The 24,024-nt window shown below is 42.3% G+C and overlaps 1 protein-coding gene across 1 annotated transcript in view; it reads left to right on the plus strand.

Moving 5' to 3' along the window:
- The window catches only part of ADAMTS2 (ADAM metallopeptidase with thrombospondin type 1 motif 2), a 167,098-nt gene that overhangs the window by 103,472 nt on the left and 39,602 nt on the right, over nt 1-24,024 (plus strand). The window contains exons 4-5 of the mRNA XM_054288265.1: nt 9,908-10,110; nt 21,039-21,122. Coding sequence (XP_054144240.1) covers nt 9,908-10,110; nt 21,039-21,122 — 287 coding nt within the window. The remainder of the gene's footprint in view (nt 1-9,907; nt 10,111-21,038; nt 21,123-24,024) is intronic.

The raw sequence follows: 24,024 nt of genomic DNA on the forward strand, positions 1-24,024 counted from the left end.
TCAGTGCTGAGTACAGCTTGTTTATCAATAATATGTGAATAGCCCAACAAAAATACAGAGGTCCTGAAATGATGATCATTCCTTTGGAGGAAGGGGGGTAGATGGTGGAGACAGGAAATGGAAACTCCTTTTAGTCCTGGCACTTACAGTTGAGTTGGGTGAAATTTTTATTAGTGATAAAAAATCCGGAATTTTTCACTGAACTTCACATTGATAAAAAAGGAAAAATCCTGAAAATGTAGGGGGTTTCATGGCAGTGCATTCCAAACAAACCATCTCCCTTCTTTCCCTTGAGTTATTTTATAATTTTAAATTATTCTCTGCATTGAGACTTGAAGTGCTTGATTTCATATCAAATGAGTAAAACTGGATTTCAGATGAACTGAAATGTTTTGTTTGTTCACATTAAAAAAAGTTCAGTATTCAAGTCCATTTGACCTGAAAGGAATTAAAAATATTTTGGACCTGCCAGAAAATGAAATAAATGCATGCTGACCTGTTCTAATCCCTCTAAAGCTCCCAGATATTAATGCTAAATTTATCTTGAGAAAGGAACATTAAAGCCCTGCCTGCAGGTGCTGGGGAGATGGTTTGCCTGGCATACCTTGGCATTTGTCCTTGTGTTCCCTGGAGCTCAGGGGCTCTCCCAGGACACAACTTTCAGGGATGGGGAGTGGGATGTGGGAGGAAGCTCTGGCTTTGCTTTCCTAGGGCCAGTGGGGAACTGCAGCAGGAAAACCAACAGTGATTTATTTTCACTTTCTTCTTTTGCATTTGTGTCCTCGCAACTTCTGCCTCTAAATTTGCCTTTTCCCCAGAGGGTTTTGTTATCCTCACACCCGTTCATCTGCTTTCCCTCCTCCCTACCTTCTTTTCCCCTCTCTCCAGCCCCAGCCCATGCTCATGAACAGGACTGCCCATTTAAAGCATCTCTTCTCTGCTGTCATTGCCAGGACCCATCTCCCACCCACCCACCACAACAGAAGGGCAGCATTTCACAGTTTGCCTTTTGTAGGGCCTGACAGATTGAGAGCTCTTGTACAAATAACAAAAGAAGCTTTTGCCCTTGATTTTGAACTGCCTTGGGACTAAACCTCCTGCGCTTTCCCTAGAGCAGAGACTGATTCTCTCTTTCAGGAGTTTTTGCTGTCATTTTGAAGTTTAAGAAACTCCTGCATCCTCCAAGTGAGTTTTGTCTTTCCTGCACTCTCTAATCAATTGCAGCTGAGTTTGTTGGTGCAGAAGATCCAGGCAGATTTAGCAACAAGGATATTTTCAAAACATAGGTAAAATTATAACTCTTTCTCTCTCAGTGTTAAATCCTGCTAGCAGAAGTAGCCAAGGCATCGTGTGTTGCCCTGCTTTTGCTCAGCCTGTCTGGATGAGGTTTTCTTTTTGTAATACTCAATTTACCTTCTTTTATGCTGCTGTTTTATGGCAAAAGTTTTTGAGAAGTGCAAGAAGTCTGTTGAACTCACTGATATTGCAAAATGAGACCTGTTTTACCTTTGAATTTGGGAAGATTTTCTCCTTCCTGTGCTTTTCTTCACAAGGTGAAATGAGCAGAATGTTTACTCTGTCTAATTAAAAGATCATTATGATTATGTAGGAAACAGGAGCTGTTTGCATTGTCATTTTTGCTGTACATTGTTTACACTGATGAGTTTTATATTCTACTTGACATTGAGAACATTCAATTGTATAATTTACAACTTTGTGAGACTTTATAACTGAGAAAAGTGCTGGCCTTTTAAAAGGATGGAATAATTCTACTTTGGAATGTTGCCAAAAGCCAAGACTTGAGGTTATGGCTAAAAAGCATAGGAAAGATACATATTTGCCTCAGTCATTATTTTTCAGTAATATTTCCAATTGTGTATGGTTTTTTAATGTATTTCTTTGCTTTTTCTCCCTCATCTCACCTTCCTGCCCTGGCTAGAAATTTGACTTCTGTTACCTGTGTGTTTTTTAATGTTATTTTCTTGAACTGTAATTAAACTTCATTTCCCTTTCTTAGGGAATACTTGGTTTATGGAAAGACAACTGCCATCCCATGTAATCTGTTGTTATTCAGGTCCTGTACCACAGCTTGGCATTTCATTCTGTTAAAAATACAAGTGGGATTGTTAGACATGCCACCTACAAAGCCATGGGGTCAGCTTGGCAGCTTACTTAATGTGCTAATTTGCTGTAATTTAATCATGCTTGGAATATGGATTGGGCATCTGAGTACCTTGGTGGCAGATTTGGACTCACACAGCCCATAAACACTGGGTTAAAGTGAGTTGTGGGAAAAGTGCTTGGGAAAAGTGAGTTGTGGTCAGCTCCTGATCCTTTGCCTTTGGGGCTTCAGGTGGGGTCTTTGGGGCTCACAGAACTCTGTGGAGCTGTGGCTCTGTGCCCAGTGCCTGTGTGGAGACGTGGCTGAATCTGCAGTTTAATTAATTATGCATTAGCTGCAAATGAGATCGAGCTCGCTGAGCTCCCTCTGTGGCTCCCTGTGATCCATGCAGAACAAATCCTGCTCTGCCCAGGCAGCACTGCAGGCCTTGGGAGGGATGGAGCCCTTGTCCCAGGCCAGATGGGGGCTCTCAGAGTGGCTGGGGTGTGGTGAATCAGGCACCTTGTTCTGCAAGTCACAGGCTCTGCAACACAGGCCAGCTTACAATGACTCGCCAAAATATTTGCCAGATAGCACTTCTCAGATGCAATCAATTAAGTCAGTGAAACTTAAAAGTTGGCTTCTAAATTAGTTTTCTAGAGTAGCTTTCTTTGCCCCTTTTTGAGCTTACTTTTAAGCACTGAGTTTGGACTTCTTGCTCCTGCATTATTTGGTGCTAAACTGTGAAACCTGTGTTTGCATTAGTAAGGCTGATAGCTGAAAATTTTCCAAAGGATAAGTTTTGCTGTTGGAAAAATTTTGTATTTGGATCCCAGAGAGCTCCATTTCAACCAGGTCACACAGGCTGGTTTCCTGGCTGGTTTGCCATTTCTTTCATTTCCTCTTTTTGACTATTATGTTGTAAGACGAAAGTTAAAATTTTAGCGCACTATGTTTCACCATTTGGAAAAAAAAAGTTTTAGCCCGGGGTATTCTATTACCTTGCTCTAATTTAATCTTCTAACAGTGCAATTATCTCTTATCTTTGTGTTATTCTTTGTGTGACTCTGGCCCTGATGAGATCAATTTAGTTTTCAACTTCTCTTTTTAGTATTGTGATATCTTTTCTCTTGTGATAAGCCAGAAAAAAAATCTCCCTGGCAACACCTAGCTGTGGATATTCTTTGTGCCTCTGGCCTGTCCACTTGCTACTGTGTCCACCTGGCCATTTTCACTGGACTAATTGGTTTATCCTTTGGAAAGACTTTTTTTTTTTTTCTTTTAACTTCGGTGGATTCATTGTTTTTTTTTTTTATAATCCTGATTCTCTGATCTAGGTTTAGATTGCATATTAAGAAAAAATTCTTCCCTGTGGGTGGTGAGATCCTGGCACAGGGTGCCCAGTGCAGCCTGGAAGTGTCCAGGCCAGGTTGGACATTGGACAGGGCTTGGAGCAACCTGGGACAGTGGAAGGTGTCCCTGCCCATGGCAGGAGAGTACAATGGGATGAACTTTAAGGTCCCTTCCAACCCAAACAATTTTGTGACTTTATGATTCAGGCAGGCACTTGAGCGTGTCCCAGGTTTCAAAGTCACTGTGCTGTTGCAAAAGTGACAAGGGAAAAAAGGAAGATTGCTTTTGCCTGTGTTTGCAATATGCATTCACTCTGCAAATGGGGATGATAGCTCTGCCCCAAGGAATTTACAATTGCTATCTGTATGAAATACTGTTGAAACTCCTGATTTCTAGTGCAGGACCAGATCATTCCAGCAGGAATTCAGCTGCTCTATCTGCTGGCCTTATGCAGCTGGAGTCTGAGACCTATTTTTGCAGAGCCCAGCCCAACTTACCCCAACAGCCATAGCAAACTCCCCCTGGCCAGATGAAAGGTGGAGCAGGCTCTTGTCAAAATGTGATTTGACCAGAAACAGCATTGCCATAACTCAGAGGCAGGGAGCTTGTAATGAGATCATATGGTCAGTAAAGCACACAGCCTAAAATCTTCCTTTTAAATACTGCTTCTTTGCACATCAGGGCAGGACAACAATTTGGGAAGTTGGAGATGATGCCTGGTGCATACCCAGTCTTTTGTTTACTATTGTGGTCTTACTTTTGGTTTATGTAAAAATGTGTGAGAGGAGGAATTTGATCCCGCTCCTCAAGAGAATTCTGCTGCAGTGATTGCTCTTGGTTAAGGATTCACCAAGTAGCAGCCATTGTTAACCTGTGATTCAAGAAATCACAAGAATCCCACAAAAATTGAGCTCCAAGTTAAAACTGTCTTGAGGCAGTGTCCTCCTGGAGATGCCTTTTAAACAGGGCTGACTTGGTTATCATGTACCAAGTTCACTCCATGGATTTCCTCTTGTTTAGGCTGTTTTCAATTTGCTTTCACCTCACAGAAGCTCTCTCCCATTTTAATTCCCTGCTGCCTTTACCCAGTTTTCTTATGAGTGATCTATAGCAGAAGGGTCCAAATTCAGACTGCAGTATGGGAAAGGGATTTATAAATTATGAAACACCCATGTAGCTGAGCAGGATGGTTAGGGGGGAGAAGAAAGACAAGTAGAGGACATTTGGAAAACAAAGCAGGGAGCAGAGGAAGGTGAGCATGGCTGTAAAACCATCAGAAATAAGTTTTAAAAGAAATAAAAAACCAGAGAAACTATTGATTAAGAAATGACCATAACACAACATGGTTGTGTGCAACTGCAATGAAAAACAAAACCCCAAATGGAGGAACTTAAAAATGGGAGAATAAATCACTAGGGGATAAAATCCAAGGTTGATGACTGTTCATTGTTGACTCCAACCTCCATGGGCTGGGCTTCAATTTACCATGGAAGGCAAATGAGGGTTTTGGTAAAATGCATGAACAGGCTAATTGGAGGCTAATTAGGGAGTCAGTTGATCACAGAGCACTGACACAAGAGAAGCCCCCAGGATCCAAGTGGCAGGGAGCGCTGCAGAAGGATGGCTCATGAGTGAAGGTGCAGTTCCCAAAAGAGTAGTTTTCTGTCAAGCTGTCAGCAGGGTTTGGTGCTTTTCCAGAGGTGCAGATGTACTTGAGCAGTGGGAAGCTGAGAGCTAAAGCAAGTCCACCCTGCCTGCTTCTGTGAGCCTGTTCCTCCTGCATCTGCAGCACAGAGGGATGGATGGGCTCGTGCCTGGGCTGGGATTGCAGTCCCAGGCTTGGAGTGGCACTGTCACCAGCTGGGGTGCAGCTGAGCAGGGCTGGGTGCCCCAAGCCCCTGTGCTGTCACAGATGTGTTTGCCACCCCAGCAGAGCAGGCTCCAGCTGTGCTGCACATCTGCCTGAGTCACCAGGGTGAAAAACATGAAAATAACAACACAAAAGCTGCTGGTTTGCAGCAAGGAATGGGGAGCTGGGAGTTCCTCCAGCAATGTGTCCCAGGAATGGAGAGGAGTGGCAAAGCAGCAGCTCAGCAGTGCTGATCCTCGTGTGGCTGCAGAGAAGGTGCTCAGCAGTCGGCTCAGGCGTTCGTCTGCTCCCACGCTGACAGATGAAGTGTCCACAAAAGCAAACCAGCTGCATTTCAATGGTGGCTGCCTGGGCTGAATGCTGCACACTCAGGTTTGAAATGAAATTCCAGCTCGTTGCTGTGCTGACAAGCTGCAGATGATGGCTATGAACATGACACACAGTTCAGTCTCCCAGCTGCTCATCCTGGCCTCTGCTCTGGGCTTGCCAGAAAGTTCCCTTCTCCCTATCAGAAAGAGGAGATAAAATATTAGAAACTGCTTTATTAGCACAATATTGCTGCTGTGAGATTGGTGAACCCTAAGGCTGGTAAAGTCCAGTTGTTTCATAAGGTGCAGCTGTATTTTCCTGAGCCTTTTTGAAAGAGGTCATGAAAAAAACCAAACAAGATCATGAGCCAGCAACTGTGGGTTTGGTGGATGTCCTGAAGGGAGTAACAGAAAACACAGGGAGAGGGAGTTTTTATGGCAGCACTGTGTTCATGCTTCAGTAACTCAGAGCATCTGTTTGAGCTTTGCCTGCCATGATGGGTGAGGCAGAATCAGGAGATGTCATGTAATTGGGTTTCCATAAAGAACGTGATATCAAACATTCATGAGCAAGGCAAAAATTCCCAGAAAATAAGGTGGTATCATCTCAAACTGTTGCAGATGGGGAATTCTTCTGAAGATGTGCAAAAGCAACACTATTTGACAGCTTGGGCACTTTTTATTCCTTCCCTGGAAGATGGTCTACAGTGGTAGGAGAAAATTACTGAAGTATCTGAGGGTTTTTTGGTTTTTTAAAATATTTTGAGGTTTTTAGCTGGCTTTATGAAAAAAAAGAGGGGATTTGAGGGATTTTTGTTGAACTGTTAGAGTGCTGCTGTCATTTGATTTATTCTGAATGAGCAGCAAAAGAGAGAAATAGAAGCTTCTCTGTGAGTGATTAATTTTCACAAATGTGAATTTTTCCTAGCAAGAGCAAGAGGATTTCAACACAGGCTGGTGTGAGGCTCTGCAAATGCCAAGTGTCTCCTCTTGGGAGATTGAAAACAAAGTTGGCACCAATGATTAGTGGCCGATTTGGCAAAAGTTGCTGAAAATTGACATCTGAGGGAGAGGTCTTGGGACGATTTAGTAAAACAGTGCAGTTTGAGACTACTTTTGTGGTGTTACTGTGCAAAGTGCAGGGGTGATCAGAAGGAATGTAATGTGGAAAACGTGAAGGACGAATTAGGTGTCTTACTTAGCTCTTTGTGCTTTCTCTTGAGCTTTTCAAGCATATTGTTAGCAGTACAATGATACAGCAAAGTTGCTGACGTTGACTAAGGAAAGTTAAGATGCCAAAACACCACAAATTTTTCATTTACTACATATGCAACTTTGTTTCTCTTCCTCTTTGCTAAGATATGGGTATTAATTTCACTTGGATGTAACAGTCAGTTAGGAGCAATTCATCATCAGGAGCCTGGGAGGCAGAGCAGCACTGGAGGAGGGCTCAGTGGGGTTTGTGGACAGGCGTGTGTGGAGGCATCCCTGCCTGCCCAGGGACAGCCTCTGGGAAGGAGCACTGGGTGGGAAATTGGGATATGAACCAGAAATCTTTGCAGCTACTGTTGTGAATGTTTTGAGCTGTGTTTCTGGTCTTGGGATGGTTCCAGCACCAGCTGGAGCCAGTGTGGCTTTCCCTCTGCTGGGAAGCACATGGGGTCGGTGCCTCAGAGGTGCCAGTGCCCAACACTGGGTGTGTTGTCCTGAGGGGTGAAGGAATTGTGTATGTGTGGAATTTTTATTCTCCCAAGAAAGTTCAAAGTGGTTGGTTGGCACCTAGTGGGAGGGAGATGACTTCCAGGGAACCTCCTGATAACTTTTCTCAGGAGTTGGCAGGACTGTAGGGACTACAGTGTGACAGTGATGAAGTGAGCAGCAAAGAGGGAGGACAGGTAGTTTTTGCTGCAGGATGGTAGGATCACATTTTGCCTCTGGCTGATTTACTCACAGCAGGAATAAAGGTACTGTGTCAGGAGTTAGTTTGACACATAAGGGAGAGAAATAAAAGCACAAAAGCTCAAGATGCCTTGACAGCCAATCACCCACCCAAATAACAGCCCCCCAGCAGCAGAGCTTGCTGTTCACAACCCCAGTGTATGGCTCAGGCTCTGCCCCTGCCCAGCACTGCTGCTCTGCAATAGCAGCTCTGATAGCCTTGCCTTGCTGCTGATTGCTTTAGCTTTTTATGCAGAGCAGAGAGAAGACATGACCTGCAGCCCCTGCCAGCCTAGGCATTTTCTACAGAGCATTTAAGATTTATGGTCATATTTTACAGTAACTATGATTTGTCTTATAGATAATGAATATATGATTGCCCCATGATCCCATAGTCATGGCTTGGTCATTACTCCTGAGCACTAGCAAGGAAATTTTAACACTGAGGTTTTCCTGTGGAGAAATCCAGCAGGCAGGGCTGGAGCCTGATGGAGCTGCCTCCAGTGCTGCCAGGCCAGGCTCATTCACCCTCCGTGGTACACCTGGGAGTGGCAGCTGGCTCTGCATGAGGAATGAATTCTCATGCTGGATCATGGATTCTGACCAGAATAATTGTAAAAGTTGTGGCCCCAGGAGCAGGAGCTGCTGGGAGCCCTGAGGCTGGCAATGAGAATGTGGTGGTTGTGTTTCTTAGGTACATCAAATACTGCTGTTTGGGGAGAAGGACGCTGGGGCTCCATGGGGGTGTTGGACACCACGTGGCACCTTCTCTCTGTGCACAGAGCAAGGGCAGCTCTGCCAGTGCAGTGCAGAGGAGATCCCTGCAGCTGTGGCTCTCAGGACAAGGGTGTCCTTGAAGCTTGCTGGAATCTGGCAGGAAGCTGTGTCTTTCAGGGGCTGTCCTTTGCCTGGAGGTCTCTTCAAGGAGAGCAGAGAGCAGCTTCTCAGCACACAAGGCACCGCCTCTCTGGCTGGTAACTTGTGTGCTCCATGGGGACTGGGGATGCCTGGTGTGTGTCCCTCCTGGCAGCCACAGGCTGTGCAGGTTGGTGTGTTGTTGTCACCTCAGTGGGGAGTTGAGGGCACTCTGCTCAGGCTGCACATTGCCCAGGACCTGCTGACACAGCAGCCTGAGGCAGCAAGGCTCAGGCAAGAGCACAGATGTTCTTGTAATGAGCACAGTGATCTGGTGACTCATTCCCTTCCCAAGCAGCCACTTTTGATGTGAAAACTTCAATAAGTGGAAATGGAGAATCCACTTTTGTAACGTTTCCAAGAGCTGTTTCTCATTTCTGGTTTGAAGGTGATGGCTTGGGCTTCCTCCCTTTGCTTCCCATTATATTTCTGTGAATGAAGCATTGGGACCTTTACTCAACCCTCTGTACTTCTGCTGACCTCTCTGAGTCTTTCCTGACATTTCCTAAAATCAAGAGGTTCTCAGTAGTGATTCCAGTCTCTTATAACGCAAATGGTAATAATGATATGAATGATAAACATTGTTATTCTGTAGGATGAAATGTCAAGATTCCATATTTTCATGTTAATTTTTAGTAGATAAGTGCCACATTAAGCATGTCCATCCTGTCAGGGAACATGCTTTTCATATCACAGGAACTGTTAGAAATCATTAGTAATGAAGGAGACAACTGTTGTGCCTGGTGGGCTGGCCTGTGACATGCAGTAATGCAAAGTGACATGGAAAATTTGGAATGAAGGATGAAAAGCTGTTTAAAAAATTGTGGACGTAGCTATAAATTTATTAATCTCATATCTAAAATGTGGTGCTGAGCTGTGATGATAAATAGGATCCATTTCACTACTGTTGGAGTGCATGTGTGTAACTCAGAAAGGAGCTAAAGGGTTGAGGCTGGGGCGACTGGCTTGGTGGTACCTGAGTGGATGGCAAAAGGCTGTACTGGCAACTGCACTTACCTTGAAATAGGAATCTGTGGGCAGTAATATCAGATCTCTAGTTGTTCTAAATAGAGGCTACACTGGGTAGCGCAGGATCCCTGGACAGTGTATTCTGTTAGAAGTACTTTTAAGCAACAAGTATTTTACTCAAACAGCTCTGTTCTTCTCATCAAGACATTGGTATGACCTGCTGCTCTTTGGGGTCTATGCAGTATTACTTTGTAGAAAGTATTGCTTTTACTTTGTAAGCTAAAAATATTTTGGTCATATTTCTCTCTCATTTAGGCAGTTTTTAACTGACATTTCGTGAAACCAACGCTGTTATACAACGCTCAGAACACAACAAATGCTGCTACTTCAAATGAACCTGAGCTGAAACCTGAACCTCTCCTGGCTGGTAACTCTCTGTGTGTTTGCTCCCAGGCTCCAACCTCACTGTCCTGGACCCTCTGGGCAGCGCTGTGGGCCTGGCTGAGGAGCAGGTGCAGGGCTGGAGGCAGCGCCGCCGCCGGCACGCCACGGAGGACGACTACAACATCGAGGTGCTCCTGGGCGTGGATGACTCAGTGGTGCAGTTCCATGGGAAAGAACACGTTCAGAAGTACCTGCTGACCTTGATGAACATTGTGAGTACAGCCCCGCTCGCTGCCCTGTGGGAAGGCTCTGAAAGGGCTGGGAATGTAGGTTGGGCAAGCCATTTGAATAAGACGTAACAGATTTTGTTCGTGGCAGGAGATAAAATAACTCTAGGAGGGAAATCCAGGCCACTTTCAGAAAAATCCAATGGGGGAAAAGCAAAAAAAAAAAAGAAAGGAGCCAAGACAGAAGCTGAGTGTGGGACTGTTAAAATGTTCAAAGTCCTTCTTATGTGCTTTGGTGGGTGGGACACAAGGTCAGGGGCTCAGGTTTTTGGAAGTCATTATGTTTCAGCTGTATATTCCCTTAACCTAAGCTTCCTGCTGAGGAACACGGTTTGGAGAGCTGTCTTCAAATAAGGTTCTAACAGAAATTACAACTGGCTTTTAAATTTTTAAAACTACTCTGCTGAATTCTTTGATTTCTCAACAGCCACTTTAGGTCCCAGGCCACCTCCCTGCTCCTTGTTCACACTGCAGTAAAATGTTATGCAGTGTAACTCAAGCCTTCTTAAATTGATTTAGTATTTACTCCATGACTGACATCTTTAGGTTTCCTTAGTTAAATATTTAATCTTCATAACCATAGTCTGTGTAATAGACTATATAGTGTAGGAGTGATGAAAGGAGACACTAGGGAATATTATGTTTGAAAGAATCACTTTTTATTTCTAAACATCAATGCAGCAGCCCTCTAATACCCCAGACAGTAAGCAAGGACACTATTTTTTGGAAAAGAATGAAGACTTGAAAAACCATCCGTAGTACAGATAAAAATCCAAATATATTTTGTTATTTTGCCGAAGAAATAGAAGTCAGTGGTAGCCCCCCTCATAGGCAACTCATTTGGGGATGACTTTCTTCATTCTCCTTCTCGTCTGGAACAGGAGTCTTTTCTAAAAAAGACACACTTCTGAAAAAGCTTTGGCCTCAGTGAATGTGTATTCTTAGTAAAATAGTGTTGAGTAAAAAAATTGTAGGTCTGCTCTGTTTTTGACAAATGGAGTCTGACTGCTGAAGTTTACAGTCGTGTCAAGAGGATGAGCCTGTAGATGACTCCTTTCACTTTGCAAACCACAGAGGCAGAAATCCAGGCTGTTAGGTAGATTTGTCTGGGATGTAGTTTTTCCAAGATATATTTTTTTAATTATGAAGCTTGGTCTTTTTCCTTCTTTATTACGTTCTTTTAGCAATGTGCAGAATATCACTGTTTTTCATTTTAAATTAGAGGTGGAATACAATTTGAGAAAATCCCTTGTGTGATATAAATTCAGTTATGACTTTTTGTAACAGCATTGTAAATAGTTAAAAACCTGCTCTGACATTAGAATTATGGAGTACTTGGTGTCTGCTCTGATGGCTGTAAATGCATATATTCTAACAGAAATGACATAGTGAATTTAATTTATTTGTGTGGTTTGTTTCCTCTGAGGCTTAAAACAAAGTCTACAGTGAAACAGATGGTTTTATGCATCTCTAAATTAACAAGTCAAACAGGCCAAACCAGGAATGTGGCAAACAGGCCAAAATAGATTAAACAGGACTCTTTACTTATCATGTCACTTAAATCTATTTTTAAGAATTAAAATATACAGTAATGGTAAAGAAGCCATAAATGTTCCAGCTCTGGAATATACTTTCTCCTAATTTTAGTAAACCAAACCAAGACACAAATTGCAAGAAATAACAACTCTTCAGCAGCCTGTCTCTGCAAGTGGTTTAGAAAGTGCAGCCTGTGTAACCATCCCCACAGGGCACAGCAGCTCTTGGCACAGGCAGCAATTGTTCTGTTGAGAGCTCTGAGGTAGAAACATGTCTTTTGGGGACTGAGGATGTGTCCCATGCCTTGTGCCCAAATTTGAGGAGCTGCTTGAAATCCTCAAGGCCTCTTGAAAGGCACTGGAAAGTTGCTGGCAGTCATCAGTGTTGTCCTGTTCTTTCTCTCAAAAGTCAGCTGGTTTCTAGAGTTTTTTCTCTGTATTTCAGCAGAGGGGTGGTGATGGTAACCAGCCCTGTTTCCAGCTCCAGCACAGAGAGGCAGGAGGGGTTTATTGCTGCAGATGGTGCTGGGGACCTGGATTGTGCCAAGGACAACACAATGCAGAACCTCTCCTTCCTCTCCACAAGGCAACTCCAGCTCTTGCCCTCATTGCTGGATGGGTGCAAGGTGTAATTCTGTATAGAACATGGCTTTGTCCTCCTTTCCTGAGATTCACAGTGACTCCTCCATTGCCCTCTCTTCTACCTCTTTGAATTTTGGGGGGTTTTTGTGTAGAAAATGAGCCCAGTATAAGAGGCCTTGGGGTGCCTGGCTGCTAGGGGTCACATTTGTGCAGTGTGTCTCTGATGAGATGTGTAGGTCCACGGTCACTGAAAAAGAGTGACAAACAATTCCAGCTGTATTTTTAAATCTAATTGGAGATCCTCTCATAAGCATCAGATTGTGTGTACCCTGCTGGATTTAGGATGTAATCAATTAGCTTCCTGTACTAACAAGGCATAGAATCAATTAGCTTTGTATGGTAACGAGGTAGTGAGTATAAAATCAAGAATGCATGGTAATGAAATAAAATAATAGTGAAGATATTTACTGGAGATAAAACAGGTAATCAAATAGTTGAATTTCTGAGGTTCCAAAAATGAAATAAACCTTAGGTGAATGGTCCCTCCTGGGGCAAGACATTACTTTCCCAGAAGCAACTTGCAGCAGGGCTGCTTCTCCCACTGTGCTTGATCTCTTTGTGTGTGATGGCATGAACAGTTGTCCTTAACTAACTTTTCCCAGGGATCTTGGGTGGAACCCTACCACCAACCCAATCAAAACATTATATTTTTTTTTTCCAAGCCCAGTGCAATGACTGTAAATTCAGTAAAATCTGTTTTGTGCAGCTTAAGTGATGTGTTACAGTCCACACCTAAAAGCCATGAAGTGAGAAAAAACAGGGGCTGGGTGTCCTGGCTATCTTGAATAGCTGTGCTAATATTTATCCCAAAGTTTGGAAATGAAGTCACTCCCAAACAAATGGTGATGGATGCCAGAGGATTTTTAACACGTTGGGCTGCAGCCATGTATCGTCTGACTGTGCGCCAGCCGTTCCACTGCAGTGAGCTCGGCCTCATGCCTCCCCTTTTTCATCCTCCAGTCATTTCCTCTGACAAAACCCTGGTTTCTCTTGACCTCCTCTCTTTTCTCTGCTCAGCACCACGGGGACATTCAGTCACCTTTGGAAAAGATGCCATTGTTTTCACTTTGGAGACCCTCAGCTGCCTCTCGCTTGCACCATTTTCATTGCGCGTCATGCTGTGCTTTTTCCTGGGAAGGATATTGGCCTGCACAGTCCTCTGCATTTCCAAGTGTGAGCCCACACATTGCACAAATTAACTTTGTATTTATAGCATGCAGGAGCATTTCCACAGAGGAGACATATTTGGGTGGAATCTTGTAGTTCTGTAGTTACTCGAGAATATAGAAGGTAATTCAATTTCTGCAAGAAAGCATCTCAACCCCCCCAGTAATTGTATCTGCCTGTGCAATTGTTTGGGAAATACTAGAAAAGTGCAAGGCTAGAAGTTGTAGTATTACCTTGTTGCTTGGGAAAGAAAAGGTTTTCACTGCAGGATGCTCTGGGAGGAGGAGAAGGGCACAGAATGGATGTCATTGAGCTGAATGGCTTGGATGGGTGCACTGATCAGAGCATAAAAATCTGGCTGGGTGGTCAAATCCAAAGGGTGGTGGTAAATGGAACCAAATCCAGCTGGTGGCCAGTCCAAAGTGGTATTCCCCAGGTCCAGCAGTGCTCAATAGCAGTGATCTGGATTAGGGAATTGAGTGAATCCTCAGTTCATGACACCAAGGTAGATGGGAGTGTTGATCTGCTGGAGGGCTGAAGGCTCTCCAGTGGGATCTGGACATGGCCTCAAGTTGCTCCAGGCGATGTTTAGATTGAATATTTGGAAAAAATCTCTTCATGGTTGTTAAGCATTGGAACAGGCTGCCCAGGGAAGTGATGGAGTCACCATCCCTGGAGATGTTTAGAAGATATTTGCATGTGGTACTTGGGGATGTGATTTAGTGGTGACCTTGGCAGTGCTGGTGGTGATGGTTGGACTTAATGATCTTTACGAGCTTTTTCAACCTAGAGGGTAAATTGATTTTGAAATGGGTGTTGTTGGTACCCAGTCCTGGTGCAGAAATTCACTGTTTCATAACCCTCTTAAAAGTAGTTTTGAGGATTAAGCAATTTTCAGGGGTAAAAATCTTTAAATTCTTTTCCATTCCTTTACTGTAAAAGAGCTGATATTAAAAATATATATATATACTCATTTAATGCATATATGGCCAAAATATTTGTGATACTAAAGCCCATCTCCTCAAAGCAGCTAAGTGCCTAATTGCTGTTATTTCAAAGGGAGATAGACTCTAAATAAAAATTATGCCTCACTCTGGGCTAGATTTATCTGAGTATTTAGTAATTTACCTGCTTTTGAAATCAGTGAGAATCAGTATTAAAAATTAGCTCATGGGATTATGTATCCCCCAGCCTTCAAGTGAAACTTCTACTCCAGAACAAATACATTAAACAACTTTTCATTTGAATAACTGAAATCAATGAGAGTTATGCAGCTGGGGGCTTTGGAAAGTCCCTGGAGTCTTTCACCTGCATCTTTCAGCACTACACATGTCTTTGAAATTGTGGCCCTGAGGCGCTGCTGAATGTGTTATCTGTCCTCTTTAATAGGATGTACATGATACTACTATTATAGATGAGATTTCTGCTCTCGTATCTCTGGCTGATGAGGGATGAAGATTTGCAGGTACAGAACAGCAAGTCCCTAATGAGAGGAAAGGGCAGAAATGCCATCAGTTTCTAACTGACAGTTGGATAAAAACCTGAAAGCATGTCTAATTCTAGCTGCTAAAAAGAAAGTGATGATTGAATACATTGAAATAATGGTGCTCCCTGTCTTCAGAATCATGCTTTTGAAACTAAAAAGCATTTCTTTTAGACAGCAAGGATAGTTCAATAATGTAGAATTCAACTGGATTTTTGAAAATTAAATAATTCATAAGCTCCAATGCTCATTATTTAAAATCAGTTTATTTGAATATGGGCACTTTAAATTTGAACTAACTCTAAGAAGTTTCACAAATAACAAATGTAAGTCCAGCTCTATTCATCTGAGGGACTTCAGCTGTCTGTAGCTGAATTACGGCTTGTTTGAAAGTTTAAATATATGTATGTGAGTTAACTCCACATTTTGACTGTTCATTATAAACCAGTAGCTGTGACTGGTGTGAACAGTGTCTAAAGAGGCCTACATGAGGTTATTTTTGTTCATTATCTTGATTGCCACCCTACAGTGAAAGCTGTAGTTGTGCTTGGGCATTCAGAAGTTCCTGCAGGAAAGACCCTCTCAGAACTCTTACAGGTTGTGCTCACTTTCACAGGGATTTTATTCCCAGTGTCAATTAGGTGAGCATTGCTCATTATTGGTACCTGGAATGTGCCTTGCTGCCCTATCACACAGGTTTTGGTACCATCCTGAAGGTAGAGGGTAGGTACTGTTAAAAGATGTTTTTTATCTTTACTCCAAATACCAACATGAGCTTTAGCCACAAAGGTTTCAGCCAGGGACTTCTGAGTTGGGGCAGTGTGGTTTGTGAGATGAGTGTGGATGATTAGGATCAGCTTTCAAATTCTGGGTGCTTTTTTTTACCAAACCAGATTTAAAGAGGTCACCATATTTATTACTTTGACACCACACCCCTATCCGTTGTAGTAAAGTGATAAATCCATCTACTTAATTATTTTATGATGTTGATTTTATTAACATGATCTTGAGACATTAATTCAGAAAAATACTGAGTCTATTGGCGCAAAGGTAATTTACAGTGTTTAGAGAAACTTCTCACAGCAGTGGTTTATGAGCAGGAATGAGAAGTTCCAAGAGCCTGCGGGAGGAACTAAGAAAAATAAATTAGTCATGAAGTCAGAAAACAAAGTCTATGACCTTTCTAAAGCCAATGTTACAGTTGAAGATGAGATAGAGGCCCGTAACACGAAGCTACCTAGTGCCTTGCCAACACATCTGCTGGGGAATGTTTTTCATTTTGATCAGAAGCAGCTAACTTGGACTTGGTAACACCTACTGACTCTGACACCAGAGAAGGTAAATCAGGACTCAGACTCATATTTGCATAGAAAAAGTGAGATTCCTATCTCTGGTTCAAAATGTACATTGCCAAGCTCTTCTAAAACTGCCCGGTGTATGTGGTTTTGAGCAGAATGATAGATGTTTTCCAAATGTGGGATCACAGTTTGACCTTTAAGTTTCACATGTCTTGTGTGCTTTCATTCTTCTTTTTTCCTTGTGATGCTCAATAAAGATTTCAGGAAAAAAAGAGAGTTCCTCTCTGAGGAAATGAGGAAACGCCTTGTAAGGACTAGAAAGGGTGATTTGCTGTATGACCTTCTGTGGGACCATAGTACATCCACCAGAGGAATTGATGTAATGTTATTCCTGTGGGATTAAGATAAAGCTTTGGGAATGTCAGAAATGCTCATTTGGGGTCTTCAAAAGCATAAAGAAGGTGATGAAAATCGAAGAGCACAGTGGTGTTTGAAGCGGGACCACAGAAAAATAAAGTGAGAGGGAAACGCTTTTGGGAGGGTCAGATTACAGAAGTTTGTGCTCAGTATCCACCATGACATTTCTGGTTCCTATCCTGTAATTCAAACCAGACATTTCTTACAGAAATAGACAATCACTGGATGCCCATCAGGCACTGAGGCTTTGCTGCAGATAATTATGAGCTGATGAATGAGCTGCATCTCGGGCTGGGCTCCGACAATGGCTTGCCAGGAGCTCTGCCATCCCACAGGGAAGGAGCTGATGCTCTCCAGCTTCTCCAGGATTGCTCTGGCAGAGATCCACACATGGTCCCAGCTCTGCCTGGGAGCACGTAGCCATCAGTAGTTTCTGCAGCAGTAGTTGTGTAAGGATGCTGGGTGATCAAAGAGCGGGCTAATCAGCTTGGATGGGTCAGCAAACTGTGGTGGCTGCAAAACCAGATGACTCTTGGTTTGTGCCCTCTGCAAAGGGTCAGATGTGCCCTCTGATGGCCCCTGGTGCTGGGTCAGAGCTGTTTGACACTGATGGTGCCCGAGGTGGAAGCTGTGAAATGTCCAGCAGGGGTGTGTGCTCAGGAGCCCGGGGCAGCAGCGCTCACCCAGGCGTGAGGAGCAACCCATGGAGCTGCCTCAGGAAGAACCCGATGCTTTATGGTTCAGGAGTTGTGTTCTGATGAAACGATCTGCCTTTTGCATAGCAGATACTAACAAACTCTGCAAGGCTGGGGACTCCTTCAAAGTGCGTGGATGAGTTTGCTGATGATTTGCCAAAATACACAGATTATTCTCCTATGGTGCATTGGTTTAATTAGGGATCCAGGGAACCACCTGACTTTGCCTAAAAATCCTGCCAGATCTACCAGCAGGTAACCTGCTCTGCACCAAGACTAGCAGAACTGCAGGCTGTTGATTACTATTTGTGTTACAGGAGCTTTCAAAATTCTCTTTTAGGATCAGGCAGTGCTTTGCTCAGTAATCAAAACTTTCCAGTGCTTCTTTTACAAAGCATGAGGCACCTCACTGGTGCTTGGCTTGCCTTTAACTTTTTGATGTATTCTATGTGCTTACTGTGCTGACTTGAAACTTGTTCAAGGCAGAAGAATTATAAAATTAGCAGAGAGGGACGGATGAAAAAAAAGTAAATAAAGTCTTTGTTTTTCTTATGTAGCACCAATCTGTGCTAGCCTGATTTCTACACAGAAACTTTAAATAGAAATGTGTGTTTTCCTTTGAAATATCCCAGAAAAGGAAACCAAAGATATCCCAAAATAGTTGGTGAACTACAATAGCTTGATAAAAGTGTCTTTACAGTATTTCACTGTGCTTTGAATTCTTTGAGATTTACCCAGCCTTCTTCATCACCCTCTATAAATGCTGAATCACTGTAGGACATTTAATAAGATTTAATTCATTCACTGCCTTCAGTACAGGAGCTGTGATTATGGGATGGTCTCTGTGTACTTTTTTCCTCCTATGCAGCAACTTAATTTTAGACTTACTGATCTAAGAACAACAGGAGATTGACTCTGGCTTTTCTTCTGTTGGTATGAACCAGGATGTGCTGCTGAAGTACATGAAGATGCAGGGCTGGAAAAGTACTTACAGTCTTTTCCAGAGCTGTGTGTATTTATTGCACAGACATCTGAACATGTATGTCCATTGTCTGGCTACCTGTGCTATCAAACACTAAATTTCAAAGTTGTGAGTTGCTCTCAAGCCTGGAGCTTTCTGATTGCACAGGCTGGTTGATCATCTTCTGCCCTGTGCATTGAGCTGCATTAGCTTGACTCTGCTTTCCTGTTGAAATAAGAGGTGGAAATGTGGGGAATATGAGCTAGGGATTGTGTTGGGCCTTTCAGTGTGTGCGTTTTCATGAACCTCTGAGAGCACAACATTAATTTGGATCTTGTATCTCCAACAGATTCCTGCAACAAATAGGTGTGATTTAGGCTGTGCTGAAAAGAAGGAAAAGCATCTATTTCAGCCTATTATTCATGTGCAGTGAGACACTCCTAGCAAACCACAGTTTAGGTCAGAGGAAGATGCTGGGTGAAGAGGGCTTGGACTCATCCTTATTAATGAAACCAAGGCCCAGAGCTTTGAATTGGCCTGCTGTCTCGCAGAAAATCCAGGATCCCAAGAGAACCAAGCAGCTTTTTACAGTGCTTGTGCTTTTCTGTTCATTCACAGTTTGTTTGTTAGATGTCATATTCATGAATAGTCAAACAGTGTTTTAATTCTGTTCCATCAATGTTTTCAAGCCAAGTTTCCCTTTGGCACACAACAGCGATACAGTTGTTCGGTTACTCAATGATTGTTAAAAGAGGCTTAGGTTAAATTCTGGATGTTAATGAGAGAGTGGTGTGCACCAATTTGGATTATGCTTTATGAACTAATTAAATACTTATTTACATGCTGTGTTTACTGTCCTCTATACACAGCAGTTTTTTGTTTAATACTAATTTCATGTACAGGTAATTTGCAGCTTATTTCAACCTCATATCCTTGATGTGAGTACTCTCTTCTCACCACACAAAGAGGGAGGCAAATTAATATCCCTGTCTCCCTTGACAGCATTCAAGGGTCTTTTTCCCGGGTGAAAGAATTTTTGTAAAGCAAAATGTGTTTATATCTTACCTCTTTAAAATCTGTGTTGAACAATGGTCCTCAAAGTAAAACTAAGAGTGTTTTTAAAATTTCAGAATATAAAGTTAGTCTTCTAAAGTCTTATTTAAACATGCAAATAGATGATCTGATTTCCAGAGGGGTTGTTCACAAAGCAGACTTGAACGTAATCAGCTCCTTCTACCCCGCAAGGAAAACAGAAGCCCCTGAGGCCACTTATAGCCATGGGTTCCTCATCCACCATTTTAATCCAAGGATCTGCCTGCCCATCAACCTGCATCCCAGGCATCCCCCAGAATGTTCCCCAGGTGTCCTGGAGGGTGTGAGCCTCCTTCTGGAGCTGTGCTTCAGCAGGACACTCAGGACTGTTGAAAACTTGGATGTCTACCCGGCATAAAATAAGGCTCTTCTGTCAAAAAATACTGATGAAACGAATTAAAATTCACTTTAAAATGTCAGTGGGGATTGCTTAGCAAAACCTACACTGATGTATTTAATTTTAATGGTTTTTGAAGAGATAAAATATGGGCCATTAAAACTGGGGCTGATTGAAGTAGCAGGACATTATTTACCATGTTTCAAATGAAAGGTTCCCTGAAAGTTATTTATTAGCTTGAAGTAATGAATCTAGTTTGCAGGAATAAATGAATTCTAGGTCCATCCAGCAAAACAGTTCAGTTTGGTGCAACCTTTACCAAGGGAAGGAGGTTTTAGGGAAGGAACTAGCCTTGCAGGGATCTCATCTGCCTCTTCTAATTTGTAAAGCTAAACCCCTGCTATTTGGCCGAGTCTCATGCAGTCTTCATCACTGAATACTTAAATCAGCCTCGTTAACAGTTAATATTGGCCCAGCTTGCCTGTAGCAGTGTTTCCTAAGTAATTGTTATTCATCCACATTTCATTCTCTACTCTAAATATTTACAGTTTTCTTTTCATCGTTCCTGGGGTGATTTCCCCATGTGCGTGTTCAGCTACGTAGCTCTGGTATACAAAGAAAGAAGACAATTTTAACTTGCTGGCATTTTGTAGCTTTTGTTCTACTTGCAAAGTTTAACACTGATGAGTTTTGACACACAATAAAGCCAGCTCATGTGCCTGACCAGCTTTTTGGGGGAGGCACATCCTCTTGGCAGAGTGTGATATGATGGGTCCCAGATGGAAGAGTTACAGGGTGCAGCTGAGCTGATCCAGTGAATGGCTCTTGGGAGAGAGGTCCTGTCTCTCTGCTCACTCATCCCCTTCCCTATGCATGGTCCTGCTCAGCAGAGAGATATTTGGGATTTTGCTTGGATTGCCATGCTCCAGGCTCCAGTGGAGCACATGGGTCGGCACAGCTGCATGGTGTGGGTGCACCAAGATATTTCCAAATGCAATTAGACTGGCACTTATATACTGGTAATCTGAAGTGTCTCTCTCTCTATATATATATATCTATATATCTATAGTTCTCTATATTTATTTTAAATTATTCCCTAAATTATGGCCTGTTGGGAGATTACAGCAGAGTTTGGAAAAACCCCATTCCCTCTCTCATTAGTGGAGTTTTTCATGTTTTAAATATGATCACAAAGCGGTGTCTGGCCTAATGACAGAGCATAAAAGGTACTGGCTGTATCACTGCCTTCATAGTTACCATTGTTAAAGCACTGAACTCTTTTGCAGGTTAATGAAATTTATCATGATGAGTCCCTGGGTGCTCACATTAACGTTGTCTTGGTGAGGATAATCCTGCTGAGCTACGGCAAGGTAAGGAAAGGTTAATTTAAATGGAGGATATCAATATCTATAGGCTTCATTCTTTTATGAACAGTGTGGTTACTGGGGACATGTATTTGTTTTGTATTTTATTCCATATATATTGTCCTTACTAGTCTGTGAATATAAAGAACTTTCCTGTTTATATATATCTGTTTATCATTTACACTTTACATTTCAAATAATTTCAATTTCTTCTGGGTTTTCCCTGTGCCATTTGTAGTTACTGCTTAGCTCTGGCAGTCTGTCTTTTCAGATTTGTTTGGAATAGTCCATGAAACATAGAGAACATTTTAGTTCCTAAAGAAAACACAATTGTGTTCTGGTTCAAGTGTATGTAAGTAACAGTAAACACAAGGTCAGCTCTGCAAGATGCTGAGGGCTATGGCCGCTTTCTAAGAACTCATTTATACTTGTGCTTATTATCAGGGGAACTACACATGTGCTTAAAGTAAAATGGGTGTTCTGTGGAATAGGGGCCAGAAGGCAAGAGCTCTGCAGATCAAATCTGTAATTAAAAATATCAAGTGTTCTTTCTCTCAGTTTCTGTGGAAGGGGATGCTCCACAGACAAAACCTGGGTAAAAAGGAACAAAATGTTAAATGGGTTTCAAAAGTATTGATCTGTTCGGTACCTGTGTCCTGTTACTGCCAAGTCAACATCAGATTCCATGGGAACAAGAACAGGACGTTTCAAGTATGTTGATAACTGCTTTGGTTAAGGACATGTGATTTTAGTGCCTCCAATGCAGCATCAGGCCCAGCTGCTCAGGGCAGAGTGTTAACATCCAACAACCTTCCTGTGACTGGAATTGCTGGGATTTCCATGTTCATGTAGGAACCCTGGATTCTGGATGACTCCATGTCTGTTCATGGAAGTTGCTGGAATGCTGTCAGCAAAGAGCCAGAGCAGATGGTGAAGCTCCACTGCATTCACCAGCTTGCCCTGCTCAATACCAGCTGAGAATTTCCCTCCCTGGTGCAAATGAGGGAGCTCTCAGGTTTAGTCTGGCCTCTACAGGAGACTGATTACCTGGATACAGGTTAAATTTTTCTGTTGGAGCTTCCCCATCTGAGAACTAAACACACCAATCTATCTCTGCTTTTCCTGCAGTGATGATGATGATGATGTAGTTATGCACTTTGAATAAGCTTAATCAGATGGATGTCCTAAAGTAAATGTAAAAAAAGGTCATATTTGCCATTTTGTGATTGAGACTTCATGGAGTATGTAGTTAACATTGAATTACAAAATGGTTGATATATCCTTGTCATTGCTGTAGTGGCAAAAAATTGATCGCAAATTGACTTATGAATCTCATACAAATCTGATGTTGCAATAGTGGTGGAAGCCAGCAGAATTAGTACCTGGGCTAGTCGTTTCTTTGCAGTCCTTAGTACATAGGTATTTCATAATTGTTACGTGTTTATTATTATTCATCTTTAGCCCTATAGATCTGCCTCAATGTGAGCTCTGGTTATTTCTGCCATTTTCCAGATGGCAGACAGTGGCTACAGCAGTCATCATTCCATCTTAAGGATCTTCGTTTTCTTGTGAAGAGCAAAGCTTTGTCCATTTATAATTTGAAAGTTACCAGTTTCATATTCTTTAGAGAGGAGAGTTGGGGTGGAGGACAGAATCCAGCATTTTTTGGCAGGTCTTTGGCCACATCACAGAAGTAGCATTTGCAGGTCTGTGAAATCTGCTTGTGGATATTCTGCTTCTGGATTCTACATCCACAATCTGCAGTGGACATGGCTTTACCTTCTGAGTTATCCTGCTGGTTTCAGTGGAATAATTCTGCTATCACAAACTTGTCCCAAAGATAATTTTTCTTGCATTTCCATATCTGATTCTTGTTTACATGAAAGACAATCTATAGCTTTCTAAAAATAGTAAAAAGTATATATAAAAGATATAATTCCAGAACTCCTCTACTTTATGATGTGAGAACCTGAATGCCATGGCTGTATAAGAATACATCCTTTTCTGTTCATGTTTTTAAAGTTCCTGATAAGAGGACTCCCAGTACCAGGGAGTAGAAGGTGAGGAGATTTTTCTTTAAAGTTTTGGGATAATTTAGCAGTGGCAAAGCATAGAGAAGTGTATAGTTCTTATTTTCTGAACCTGTTCTGAGGGATTAGTAAAAAGCCTTGAATATTTTACTGTCCCACACACGAGCACTAACAATTTTTAGGAAAATATATATTCAAAACACATAGTATTTAGTGGGGTACTTGTAGAAGTTAAGGCAGTGCATGAATGAAGCAGCGTGGTTGGCTTCACAACATGAAAATGTTATCCCAGTCTTGTTTGAGTAAGCATTTCTTTTGAAAGCATGGAGCTAATATCTTCAGATTCATTTGCTTCACTGCAGGCAATTTATATATATTATCAAGGGTGCCATTCAAATAATCATAATAATTACATTATGGTTCTGTAATTGATGAAGTATGTACCATCAACGTCAGGTTTATGACAGCACTCTCAGCTATTGCCAATTCTCCACCCCTGAGCAGCCTTCTACTGGATTGTGGGTTTTTCAGATGATTATATTATTTTATGCGATATGTCATCTGTTGATAAGAATAATATGGACAATACTTGAGTTGCATAGCAACCAACTTTCACTGGTTCTTGCTTGAAGGTACTCCACTCTTTCAAATGTACTTATATTTTAATATTCTCAAACACAGGCAACTGTACATGCAGAAGTTTCAGTAATTTCAGGAATAGCATTAATATGTGGTAAGATGAAAAAATGGAACATACTCCTTAGTGATGAAGGAATATGACATGCTGAAATTACTTCAGGGACGAATTGAAAAGATCAGACATGGTTTTACTGAATTAGCACTTTGTGTGAGTTATCACCTCAGGACTTTGAGGGGGT

Source organism: Melozone crissalis, unplaced genomic scaffold, assembly GCF_028551555.1.
Source record: "Melozone crissalis strain CALT ecotype California unplaced genomic scaffold, PUWL_Pcris_2 ptg000061l_1, whole genome shotgun sequence".
In the NCBI taxonomy this organism is placed as follows: Eukaryota; Metazoa; Chordata; class Aves; order Passeriformes; family Passerellidae; genus Melozone; species Melozone crissalis.